Source organism: Psammomys obesus, unplaced genomic scaffold, assembly GCF_907164565.1.
Source record: "Psammomys obesus unplaced genomic scaffold, mPsaObe1.curated_primary_1811, whole genome shotgun sequence".
Taxonomy (NCBI): Eukaryota; Metazoa; Chordata; class Mammalia; order Rodentia; family Muridae; genus Psammomys; species Psammomys obesus.
The window spans coordinates 69,654,888-69,668,356 of record NW_026585504.1 but is presented as its reverse complement, the minus strand read 5'-3'; the positions used below and the strand labels follow the sequence as shown (position 1 = coordinate 69,668,356).

Here is a 13,469-nt window from a genome sequence, read left to right as displayed (position 1 = left end):
AAGGCAGTGCCCACCTCAGATAAGGGGCTCTCTGAAAGACAAGAGATTCAGGTAACTTCAAGAATTACATGGATTTAAGGGGTGAAAAAATATCATTTAGACAGTCAAGTTAAGCCCTTCAAGGAACGAACATTAGAACACTAAACTTGATTATATTTTAAAAGAACTATTGTCCTGAATCTGGTAATTTTATTCCCTTCTTAAAAACTTCAATGACCACATTCCTTCTGGGTGAGGTCTAAACTAACAATGACAAACTGTGCTTTATCTTGAATTAATCATTAATATTTCCTTACAAGGTATGGGGCCACTTATAATTTCCTAAGTAAGCAAGATAGTTTCATCCACTCATCCATTTCTTCATATGCTCTCTGCTCCAAATTCTCATCCCAGCTGGCAAGTTCCTGTGCACAAAGTCTGTCTTAAATATTATTTTTCTTTAAGAAATTCTCAACTCCCACTCTTTCCTATTACTCAGTATGATTGTGCTTTGTCTCTGTAGTCATAGCACTTTAAGCATGCCTTTGTTAACTCACTTGCTGCCTTGAATTAGATCCTCTCCAACCCCTGCATTCTCCCTAAAGTGTAAGCAAATTATTATGCAGTTCTTGCCACATGATAGAATAATACAAATTGTTTAGTGGATTATTAAAATATGACCAATGTATAGATAGCTTTAAAACTATCAATTATGCAAAGACCAGAAAGCACATGCTTAGTCTACACACATACATGATTCTGCTTTGGTCTTTCTGGACTATGTAATTTGTTTTTATTTTAAAAAGTGGCTTAGTGCTAGAGACCTTGTTTAGCATGCCGAAGGCCTCAGGTTCAATCTCCAGTACTAAAGGGAATTTTTTTTAAAAAGGAAGCTTCATAAATGTATTTTTCTTTTTAATATTTTAAATGATTTGTTTATTTTAATTTTATGTGCATTGGTGCTTTGTCTCTATGTATGTCTGTGTGAGGGTGTTGCATTCCCTAGAACTGAAGTTACAGACAGTTATGAGCTGCCATGTAGGTGCTGGGAGCTGAACCCAGGTCCTCTGGAAGAACAGCCAGAGGACCCAGTTAAGAGCCAGTGCTCTTAACCTCTGAGCTATCTTTCACTCGTCCCATAAATGTATTTCTCTAGATAAAAATTTATGAATTCATTTGCTATCCAAAATGGGCTTTTCTATAAAAGAATCATTTAAAAGTAGCTGAGTCATCTGAAATACTGTCCATCTGTAATGGAGCACTTGGGTTTATTTCAGTTGGAGTGCCTCTAACTGGCACCATCTCTTCACAGAGTACCCAGGTTAAACAGTGTTTAAAGACTTGATCTGAAGAATTCTATAGAAGGTTAGCCTTGAGTTTTAACATTCTCAATTCTAGCATTAAACTGTTTCTTTAACTGAAGAACATATAATGTGCTATGAATTTTGTTTTTACTGTTTTAAAGCCTATCCAAGTATCTACTTTTTTTCAGTACAACATTTACGAGGGCATGAGAGAAGGAGAGCTGGCTCTGCCCCTAGCTGGCCGTGGCATTGGGTGAGCTAGCAGTGGTAGTGCAGAAGAGCTGACAGGCTGACCAGCTCAGCCATTACCTAGGCACAGATCCAGGGCTTTGAGCTGGCCATGACAACATCTGCCCCATTTTTGAACTGGTGGAGTGGGTGAAGGAGCCTGTCCTACAGATACAAAGCTGCAGGATCTTTATGAGACAGGACAACAACAGGATATCCAAGAGGAACCCCAGTAAGGATCCAGTATAGATACTGCAGCAGAAGCCTCAGGCCTCCAACCAGACCAATGATTCATTGCAGTGAGTATCTGCAGGTAAAGAAGTGGGACACACTGTGACACACTATAGCTTCTACAACAAGATTTTTTTTTCTTTTGCGCGGACGTTTTAAGGGTAGAGGGTGGATATAAAGGGATGGGAAGATGAGTGGGATTGCGGGACATAATGTGAAATTCACAAAGAATCAATGAAGAGATTAAAAAAAAAAAAAGATTTAAGAGCAAGCCAGGCCTGAATATAAATCTGTATCTGTAGTGCTAGCTCCTAGGGCAGCTGAGGCAAAGGATTATAAATTTAAGGCCAGCCTGATCTACATAGTGAGTTCCAGGCCAGCCAGAGCCACACAGTAAAACTGGATATCTAAAACAAAAACAAACAAGAAACAATGCAAAAAGAAATAATGTGTGGTGTCTTAAGTAATCACCCCTTTAGTTTTTTGTTTTCTTTTCTTGTAGGCTTTGGACCTAGACTACTTATCTAAAATTTGGTATTCACAGAACAATTCCCTAGGAAGTGGACTTAAAGATGAAGTTTTACTTTATCTGGCTCTCATGGTACAATAGCTTTAATGGCTTTGGGTGTCTCTCTTTCCACCTTGTTGAGGTGGGGTCTTTCTTGTTTCTACTACACTGTGCTGTATATCCCAGCCATGCTAGTATCTGAACTTCCAGGCAATTCTCCTGTCTCTAGCTCTCACTGGGACTGAACTCAGTTTATCAAGCAAAGTGTGCAGCAAAGTGCTTTTACCTGCTGAGCTGTCTTGTCTGCCTAAACATAAATACTTAACATTGCTAAGCACGATACATTGATATTTTTCTTGCAAACCCATGACTAACACCATTTTCAATACTAAAGCAGTTCTTACCAATACAGCATATAATAACCAGTATGCATGGAAACCTGCCAGCCTGTTTTTTTTTTTTTTTTTTTAATTCTTATTATATTCAGTTGAGCCTCATATTATGTGTGGCTGATATGAGGGAGTATTAATGTTCTTATTCAGGAATAAAGAATTATGCTATTGGGCATCAAGTTGTAGAAAATCTTTGTCCATTTAGAAGGTAGCTGAGTAACATGTGAAACTTTCAATTTGAAGTCAAGCAACCCTGAGCAGAGGGCTGGGGGAGAGGAAGCAGTAGAAATAGAAGAAAAGAACTGGCTTAAGTTAAACTGAAGTAATTAATTTGAAATCGAAAATAAAATAGTAAATGCTCCACTGGCATTTTAAAACACTGGTAAATCTTTACTAGCAATGTTAAAATTGACCAATTAAATATTTTAAATAGAAAAATTATAAAATACATCATATACATTCTAATTCATTCATCGGATATACTCTTCTGCTGAAATCTCTAGCATTTCTTCATCTGTACATTCTTCTGTCTCTGGCAAGTTGCCCCAAAGTAGAAAGTTTACACCTGAAAATAAAAGGCCATAAAACTCTTTAGTGCTTACTACTATAATTCAGAACATGACATATAAAACTTTATATGCCAAGCTTCTCATATAAACTATGGCAGCACTACTAGAGACAGCAGCAGAGAAAGATGTCTTACAAATAAAAGTATCTAAAATATTATCCATCTACAACATAACACTTTTTACCTTTTCTTTCTCTTTCTTTCTTTCTTTCTTTCTTTCTTTCTTTCTTTCTTTCTTTCTTTCTTTCTTTCTTTCTTTCTTTATTCATGTATTTTATGTATATAAATGCTCTGCCTTCATGCACACCAGAAGAAGGAATCAGATCCCAAAATGATTGGTTATGAGTCACCATGTGGTTGCTGGGAACTGAACTTGAGACCTCTGGAAGAGCAGTCTAGTGCTCTTAACTGCTGAGCCATTTCTCCAGCCCCCAAAGTGAACATTAAGAAAACAAACAAACAAACAAACAAACAAACAAAAAACCTTTTAAGCAAGAGTTGGAATGTTAGGCAATTTGAACTCAAAAGGAACTCTGGAGTCCCTATCTGCCCCAACCCTGCCTACACAATGCCATTCATACTCTACAGTGATAATTTTAAAATATATTTCAATGATTTTAGAATAGAGATTGCATAAGATTCTTTTAGGTTGAGTACATTTTTGTACCTAAATAAGTCATTTCTTCAATATATGGAGCAGTAGCTAATATAATTTTCTGATAAAGACAAGATGGGCCTTCTGGCTTAGGCTATAATCCCAGCTAAAGGGGTAATTGCAAGTTCTAGGTCAGCTTTGAACAACTTCCTGAGATACTGTCCTAAAAAGTAAGAGGCTTTAGGAAGAGCTGATTGGTTGAGCCTTTGCCTAGAAGTATGAAGCCCAAAGTTCAATCCCCAGTACATTGGTGTTAAAACAGTTGCTTATAAAGTGGTGGTTTCCTAAAGCAGGCAGGCTTCAGACTACAGGCTTCAAGGTAGAGCTGTAAACTTTTGGACTAGGTTACAAGAGTCACTATAACAAACAATAATCTAAGCAGCACTGACAGAGAATAATCAGATTTCATATCAGAGTCTAGCACAGATGTATAGTACTGGGCCAAACATACTGAGGATAGTGAGATGACTAAAAGTACCAAATTAGGAGAGAATAAAAACTATCACGAGACAATTTCAAACTGTCTAGCTGGTGAAGTGAGCAAAAGGAAGACCCACCAGTTCTGGGTATCTGCGCTACACTGAAATAGAGGCCATACGGTGGCATGGAATGAGCCCGGGCTTCTGCCCTATTGATATTTTTGTTCTCCCACCCAGATACAGATTTCTTTATTCTCCACATGTACCATATTGGACACACATGACCACTGATCATTTGCAAAGGGTAAGTTAAAATCATAGTATCTCACTGGACTGATGCAATATTTTATCTGCATACTATTGGCATTTTTACTACAAGTGTACATAACTGTGGACAATAAATATTACTGCTTTGTGTTATCTAAATTTTTTTTTTAAAGATAGCATCATATAGCCTAGGCTAGGCTCTAATTCATTCCGTAGCTGAGGATGACCTTGGACTCTTGATTTCTTACCTCTACCTTACAAAAGTTGAGATTACAAGCATATGCCACCATACGTGCCTAAAATTTTTATAGAATGCTATTGTATTGTACATATTTTTCTAATTTATCTCATTCATCTTATTTCTGAATTTTATCTGTTTGACATGTGGTGTAGATTTAGCGCATTTACTTTTTTTATTCTGTATAGTACTGCACTGGAAATCCTTTATTTTTAATTTAATTTAGCTGGTGTGGTAGGGCATATGTGTACATGCAATGGTGCCATGTGGAGCACTGGAGGACAGCTTTGGGTGTCTCTCTTTCCACCTTGTTGAGGTGGGGTTTTTTTTGTTTCTACTACACTGTGCTGTATATCCCAGCCATGCTAGTATCTGAACTTCCAGGCAATTCTCCTGTCTCTAGCTCTCATTGGGACTGAACTCAGTTTATTAAGCAAAATGTGCAGCAAAGTGCTTTTACCTGCTGAGCCATCTTGTCTGCTTAAATCTTTTAAAATATGTTGAAGATTTAGCCTGTCATTGCTGGGTCCAATTTGCTTCAGCATCAAAAGAGATGTGTACATGGTTGAAGCAGTGGGAATATACAGGTATATTTTGTTTAACAGAGATACTGCAATCTAATGAGGCAAGAAGTTTGCCCTTATTTGAAGTGACAGAATATATAGATATCTACCATGTTCTTTTCCTTAATGGTTTTGTGTCTGAACTGCTTAGTATAAAAAACATTTCCTAACACCCATCCCCAGAATAAATGGTGATCGGCTTCTGGTAATATGTTCTGAGGGGCTGACCAGATTGTAAAGAATTGTTAGGCCAAAATATTAAGTAAAAATTAGAATCCATAAAGGTAAATGGAGAGCCTAATACCTTTGGAGATAGCCTAGGGAATCTGAGATGATTTCCCAATCATATTTGGGAAAGCTCTGGGAAATTAGATTTATATGTGTAGGCTAACCTAAGATACATACTTTTTAGAGAACTTTCATGTTGAACATTCTAGAATTTTATATAACTTGTATATACATTCCTTTAGTGCTACTTATTCAGGTGATTCAAGGACAGTTCCAAAGCCATTAAAAATCTCCTTCTGATAAGCATCCAGGAAATCTTACTTTAAATCACAATATTAGAGTTACAAAGGAGAAGTTTGATATTCTTGGAGCTTGTATTCAGGAACCACGAAGCAACTTAGCACAATTGGTTCAAAGGAGAATAAATAAATGTGGAGATTGGATCTGACAGAAGAACCACCTTCCTCTTTTTTAAGAAGGAAGGAAATCCTGTGATACATCTGTTTCTCATGGATTAGAGTCAGTACAAGTGAAAGAATGCTGGTCTTTTATGTTTGAAAAATTGACCAATATTCTAAAGTAAATCAAATCTGAAAAATCTCCACCCTATTTTGAATCCTGTGAAGCAGGAAAAACTGTATCAAAGCAGAAACTTTCTTGAATGTGTCCCATGGGCAAACCAAATATAAAGTGGAAAAAACTAAATTAGGAGCCTATCTTTTACTTGTAGGAGTTAGAGGAGTCCTTGCTTGAAAATAGCCACCTTAACATATATGTATAATTTTAAATTAAAAGGCTGCAGTGATGCATTGAAAAGCCACTGTTGAATCCCAGGTAATTTAAAAAAAAAAAAAAATCAGTCTTAAAAACACAAGCATAATTGGAGGGTCTAAAATCCTTGACAACCTGGCCTGCAATTCATGATTTCTTAGTCTATCAAAGCAAATTACACAGACACACACACACGCACTGACAGACACAGACACACACACAGGGCCACAGAACCACATACACACTTTTAAAGGAGCATGCCAGGATAGAGATGTAGTTAAGTTAGTAAGATGCTACTTGTCTGGCATATACAAAGCCCTGGGTTTAAATGCCAGGACCTCATAAAACCAAGTTTGGGTCAAGCCATCCTTCACTGCATAGTGAGTTTGAGGCCAGCCTGCAATACATAAAACCCTGCCTAAAAAGAAGAAGTGATAATAGGGTGAGCAAGATGGCTCAGTGGATAAAGGCACCCATTGCTAAGCCTGATAACCTACGTTTGATGAATGCAACCTACACAGAACAAGGAGAGATCTGACTCTCACAGGTTATCCTCTGATCTCCAATGCATGACATTGTGTATGCACATGAATAAACACACCACACATACACACATACCCTAACTCTAAATAAAATGTAGTAAAGATGTTAAAAAATAATCTATAATATACTTTCTTTTTCCTTCTCTTTTCTATATGTGTGTGCACACACATATGTGTGCAGAGGTCACAGGAGGATATCGGGTGTTCTCCTGTATTACTCTTACTTATGCCTTTGAGACAGTACCTCTCACTGACCTTGAAGTTTGCTTTTTTGGCTAGATTGTTGTCAAGGAGATTCTGTTCCTGTCTTCTAAGTGAAGGGGGATATAGGTACACTCAGTCATGCCTGGCTTTTATATGATGCTGGGGTTTCAAGCTCTCTTACCCACTGAACCATCTCTCTAGGCCCTAGCCTATTTTCTTATTGAAATAATTTGTATAACACACTGGCCTTGAATATTTCCCTTGACTAGAATTCTATTGTAAATTATTAATATACATGTTAATACATATGTGCATATATAGCTTAAGATTTATTAATTTTTGTTTTATGTATATATGTGCTTGCCTACTTGTCTAAATGTACACCACAAGCATGCAGGCACCTGTGGAAGTAAGAAGAGATTATAGGATCCTTGGGAACTGGAATTATAGATAGTTATGAGCTGCCTAATGTGGATGCTGAGAACCAAACCCTGGTCCTCTGCAAGAATAAGGCTCATAAGTACTGAGCCGTTCCTTCAGCCCTTGAAATATGTTTATCTCAAAGACTTGCTAAATAGAGGCTACTCAGTTTTCTTCCTATTCCTTACTGCCTTGGCCCTTTTCCTCTTTTCTTTACACATGTGTGCATGCATACACATCCTTGACTATCCATATACTGACTTCAAAAGGTATCTGTAACATAATATGTGTTAAGGTACTAGTTCACAGAAATACAATGTTTAAAAAGACAGTATGTGGTGGCACATACCTATAGTCACTTTAGAGGCTGAGATAGGAGGACTGAGAGTTAGAAGATAGCCTGGGCTACTTAGGGTGACTATCTCAATAAAACCAAAACCAGAGGATAACCATAAAGCCTAAGAATTTTTGAACCCTTCCCTCAATTCAATGATAAGTGGTAACATTTTTGGCTAGTAGTTTTCATAACTGAATGTGTGGGGGAAAGGGGAATATTTCACACTTGTTGACCCAATCTACCTGTGAAGGTTTCAGGGGATTCTCCTCAGAGACAGACTGAGGAATGTGACAAGGAAATGTGTAAAACAGTTGTTTCTTACCAGTGGAGTCTAGTCTGTTAATACCATAAACGGACTGGCTGTGAAACATCCAGAAGTGTCCATTGTTGCAGGAAAGAAGGCAGGAACTACATGGAACAATCACATGATAGCCTACAATGTTCCCACTTTAAAAAAAAAAAGTAATTGTTAGTAGTTAGCACCTATAGGGGGTAACACCTGGACCACAGAAACATTTGTCTGCTAATGTAAACAAACCCTGTAAGCTTCACCCCTTTCCTCTAAATGGCCTGTTTCTGGCTATGAGAAGGGACCTTACCCCACAGTACTCACAGCCTATGGAGTCTGCAAGTGAAACAGTGCAAACATCTTTGTGTATTTCTTTGCTCCAGTTATTCATACTTTTTTTGAAGGCTAGTTTCAGGATGTGATTTGTTCTAGAAAGTACTCAAAACTCTACGTGTGCTATACTGAGAAAACATATTAAATAAACTCAGGTTTATAAGTAAAGGATTTTGCTAGTCTCAGGACTACTACAAGGTGAATTTTTTTTTATGTTGAAGCATTTAAAAATTGTTTCAACAAAGCAGAGAAGTAGGTGAGGGCATGGGCCTTGTAAACTAAACATAAGATGGCAACTCTCATTTAGTTGCAGTAATTTCAGAGGGAGAATCAAAACAAATCTCCAGCCCCTAGGGAAAATTGAAAATAGGTTGGTTGTCTTCAGCAGATCACCAAGTTTCTCATTCTCAAATTTTCTTTTCACAAATCTCATGCTAACTGTGGCAAACATACAGGGAATGTCTTGTTTCATTTTTTAAAATGACACCATGAGTGGTTTTTACCTTGATGATGAAAATGCTTACTGTACCTTTGTGCTATAGTTGTCCTCTAACCTCCACACGTGCCATGCCACACACACATATACATGTACATAAACAGATAAATATAATTTTAAAGAATAGCTCTAAGAAACAAATGTTTTTTTTTTTTTAATGGCTCAATGATTCATACAGCCTTTCTACAGGTTTTGATGTCAATATCACCTTCCAAACTCTATCTGCAACAGTGCCACAAATTACCATTTTAAACATGCGATGTCCTTCAGTTTACATTTGCAGATTCCTGTGAAATAGCATCTTCCAATGAAATCCACTGTGCTGGAGGATTGAAAAAAATTACAGTCAAACATACCAAAATTTTTATCCCTATTCTCCTTCAGATACTTCACATAAGCGGACTCGTACAGCATTTATTGTTTGGTTACAGGTTTCGTTTAGCATAATGTACTCCAGGTTCATCCCATTGCAGCACATGATAGGACTTCTTTTCTTTAAGGCAACGGTCTTTATTCACTTACTAGATTAGTCAATGGGCATTTGGATTGTTCTTATCTCTTAGATTGTGAATCATGCTGCTACAAGATGCTGATCTGAGTTCTTTGGATTTATACCTACAAGTGGAATTATATGTGTCATGTGGCAATTCTGTGTTTAATTGGTAAAGAACCACCAATTTGTTTTCCTATAGCAGCTTTACCATTTCACATTCCTGCAGCATGCAAGTGCCCTGATTTTTCCAGTCTCACAACCAATAGCACTTTTGTAACTTGGCACAAATTTCATAAGTTCAGAGCTGAACTAGACTCTAAAATATAAAAATAGTTAATCTTTGTACGGGGTGGGTAATATTTGTGCTCACTATAAACATGTGGCAGATTTTCTACTATAAAACAATCTAAAGTGAGAACTGGAGTGATGGGTCAGTGTTTAAGAGCATGTATTGCTTTTGCAGAGGACTGCAGTTCAGTTCCTAGCACCCACATCATGCAAGCCACAACTGCCCTCTCCAGAGGATCTTACACTTCTAGCCTTAAGAGCACCTATGGACATATCCACCCCTCCTCAAACACACACACACACAGTGACAAAATAAGATAAATACCCATCTTAGCACATGGCTCTATTGTGATTATAACTCCAACAAACAATACAGATTCTATGCTAGACTCCCAGCAAGTAACAACTCACCTGAGACTTCCTTATGACCATTGCTATTGTAAAAATAGAATATTTCAAGTTTGTGTGTGAGCATATCTAACTAAAACAACACATCGTATCATCGAACTCTCTGGACATTTGGGTCTACAATTTTATCATCTGGTGCTTTTTTTTCCCCACCACAAAAGTGCAGATACACAAACAAAATAGAACCCCATTTATTTCTGTATGAATAATGACTATACTTAAGGAAATTCATGAGAGATTTCAAGGGGTGAAGAGACTATATTAGCTTTACTTTCCTATATATGAAAGTGTTCAGTTTTACTATCGTTATTAATTCACTTTAAAGGAATTATTACCCGCTTCCTTCCAAGTGACTGCTAAAGATTTGCTTCAGTGTGAAAGGGTGTTTGGAAAAGGCATTGTGCCTTAGAGCCAATTTAAGAGATGCACGGTCACATGACTCTAAGTGCCTAGAAGCATGACCTCAGTACTGACCACTTTGGGTAAACCACAGACTTTGTCCAGACGGTCTGCCCACTTAGATAAACTCCAAGGGAATCATTAGGCTGATGGGAGTGGCTGGAACACTAAATGATAACCTTGACACCCAGGGATCCAAGTCATCCACTGCCCACTTAGTTATAGGGCTGCCCGTATGACTTACTTGGTAGGAGGGATGTCTGTAGAGTAAAGATCTATGTCGGTATCAGCCAGCAAAACAGCCTTCATTCCCCTAGAGCTGAGAACTTGTTTACAGAATTTGCAACACAGGATGGACACGCATCGGTCCTTGAAATTACAGTTGTTGGTAGACATAGCGTCCCACGTAGAACGAGGTGCAGAATTTTGAAAGAGGGAACAAGCAATACCCTTTGTACTTTGATTCCCCCAGGTTAACAAGCCAAGTCGTAAGGCTTTGAGTTCTTTAAGCTCTAAAACTGGGAAGAGAGTTGTTTTCTTGGTGGAAAGGTAAAATTAGTATTTATTAAATGGGAACAGCAAATTTTTCTTGCTTTTGACTTGGGGTGGGAAAGGGAATGGAGTTTGAGGTGGGGAGAGACGAGTGGAGCTGAAGGGAACAACGCCGTTCACTTTCTCTGGACTCCAAGAATCTTTAGCTCCCGCCCCGGAATTCAACGATTCCCACCTGTTCCCAGGGGGCTCTACCCTTTAAAAGCTTCGCTTCTCGGACAACTCCCAGTGCGAGCCCTGCCTGCAGAGCGCTCCGATCCCTGCTCTGCTCCACGCGGCCTCTTCGCAGGATTCAACGCCACTCAGGGCACGCCGGCTTCGGCCCTGTCCCGCGCCCCCTTCTCCGAGCTAGGCCGCGCGTCCCCTCCCTTGCACCACGGCCCTCGGCGTCCTCGCTCACTCAGCAATCGCCGCCCGTGACCCTTAAGGTTTTTCCTGCAGCGGTCGCTCCGGAGTGGGCAGTGGTATTGGATGAGAGGCCGCGGCTGAGGTTCAGTCCGCACCTGGAGTCAGTCACCGAACACGCCGGGCTTCACTCTTTCTTCCGCTTTCTCTAACCCGCTGTCAGTTTGAATTGCCTGCGCCGAGCACGGATTGGGAGGACTAAAATTTGCCCCAGTACCACATTGGAAGGCCAGGGGCCTTCTCCTGACGTGAGCTCAGAGGCCGCTCCCCAGTAACGGTGCCGAGGTCAGATCGGCCCTCTGATTGGTTTAGCTTGGCTCGGCCTCTAAGATCATTGGTCAGCATCTGCTTGAGTGACCCCCCCCCTCGAACTTGGAAGACAGACCTCAGTTTCTTATTGGTAGGTATGTTATGTCCAGGCCAGTCTCTACTGCTTATTGGCTAAACTTCCCTCCTCCCTTTCCCGGGCGGATTGGTCCCGTCTTCTCTTGAGGGATGTGTTTGGTTGTCGCTTTCATTTTATCCCGCCCATCAGTTCTGCTTCAGGTTCCACAGGCCCGGGAAGAGATCACTTTGGGGCTGCGCCTGGGCAGCTAGTATTTGCCACACCTCTAAGTTTAGTCAGCTCCGCCCCTACTCCTGGCTTCCAGGGATCAGTTATTTCTACTGGCTAGACGCCCCATCGGTCGATAGGAAGCGTGCGGTGATTGGCCAAGGGGCGGGCTCTGCTTCCCGGCGGGGTCTTGCGGAGTTGGCGGAGTCTCCTTAGGGAACTGGGGGGCCGAACTGCGTAGAAGAGGGTGGCGGGGAGGAGATCGCTAAGTGGGAAGCGGATCCTGGGGCCTGAGACCCGTCGCGGCAGAGCCAGGTAAAGGCTCCTTTCCCCTTCCATTCTCGTACGCCTGGCTGCTGCCCTGACTGAACAAACCCGGACTGGGCGGGTGGACGCGACGCGGATGCTGCTGCTCTTGGTGCCGCCACCCGTAGTCCCCAAACCGCGGCCCGCGACCCTCCAAATCCCCCAGTACAGCCCATAATACTTCTCAGGGACTGCTCCTCTCTTCGCCATCCCCGCACTGCCGAGGACTGTCCTCACGCGGCGACACCGTCCTTCCGCAGCCCCTTTGCACACGGCTGGCTGGGTCCACCTCGGGGCCTCGCCGTAACGGTCCGCTGGCCTCGTCCCTGGTCTCCCGGCCTTGGCTGGCAGCCCAGGATCCAGAAAGATGGGTGTTCCTCACGGCTTGCGGGGCTCTTTCTCCGTTCAGCCCTCCAGTCTGTTTCCCAGGGCTCTCCTCCCACTCTGATATCCGAACCTCATGCTAGTCCCCAAAGTTGCCAACATCCTGTACTTCATGTTGCAGCCCACCGCGGTTTCTCCCACTGCCTCGCCCCCAAAACCCGTCCTCTCGGCGCCCTCTCTGGTCGTCCAAGCTCGGGCGGCTCGGTCTTTCTCCAGCCTCAGGACCCCACCTCACGCCCGCCTCCCGCTTCCTGCCCTGCCGCACTGCGCGGCCTCGGCTCCCTCTTCCTGCGCGCGGCCCTTCCTCCGGTCGCCGGGAGTAGGCGACACTGCCTGGAGCCGCCTGTGCGCCGGCGGAGACATGACTGCCTAGGAGGCAGGAGCCCGCCGCAGCACTGGAGCCCTTCCCTCAGCCTCCCTGCCGCCGCCTCCCTCGCCTCTTGGAGCGACTCTCACTAATGCCTCTCACCCGACTGGGATTGGGTGCGGTATCTGTGATCCCTGAGCTTGGGGAGCAAAAAATACTGGGGGGTGCCATTTGAGGCACCCTCGTACCTGGCTTGGGGGAGGCGACCGCCGCTTTCCGCCTCCCAATCCGGGTTTTCCCGGTTTAGACCCTCGCTTCTAGCCCGCTTCCTGCTTCTGTCGCCCACATTGTTTTTCTGGATGTCCCGTGCGGAGAGGGCCCTTCCTGCAACGTCTCCCTCCC

General features: G+C 41.8%; 2 protein-coding genes across 5 annotated transcripts in view; one reads left to right on the top strand and one right to left on the bottom strand.

Annotated features, from left to right (window-relative positions):
* Nucleotides 1-3,112: 3,112 nt before the first annotated feature.
* Nucleotides 3,113-11,808, bottom strand: Fam72a (family with sequence similarity 72 member A). Of its 2 annotated transcripts, XM_055602588.1 has the most exons (4): nucleotides 10,805-11,808; nucleotides 9,217-9,294; nucleotides 8,177-8,301; nucleotides 3,113-3,207 (listed from the first exon to the last, which is right to left on the bottom strand). In XM_055602588.1, exons 1-4 carry the CDS (start codon nucleotides 10,954-10,956, stop codon nucleotides 3,113-3,115), a joined length of 450 nt encoding a protein of 149 aa, XP_055458563.1. In that variant the 5' UTR covers nucleotides 10,957-11,808. The 2 variants fall into 2 exon arrangements, with proteins under 2 accessions (XP_055458563.1, XP_055458571.1); XM_055602596.1 differs by lacking the exon at nucleotides 8,177-8,301 and having other exon boundaries at nucleotides 3,153-3,207.
* A 240-nt stretch (nucleotides 11,809-12,048) lies between these two features.
* Nucleotides 12,049-13,469, top strand: part of Srgap2 (SLIT-ROBO Rho GTPase activating protein 2) — a 221,872-nt gene continuing 220,451 nt past the window's right edge. For 2 of the 3 annotated variants that reach the window (XM_055602569.1, XM_055602563.1), the window contains exon 1: nucleotides 12,049-12,385. The gene's annotated coding sequence lies outside the window, so the exon portion shown is untranslated. The remainder of the gene's footprint in view (nucleotides 12,386-13,469) is intronic. The other variant, XM_055602574.1, reaches the window with a different exon arrangement.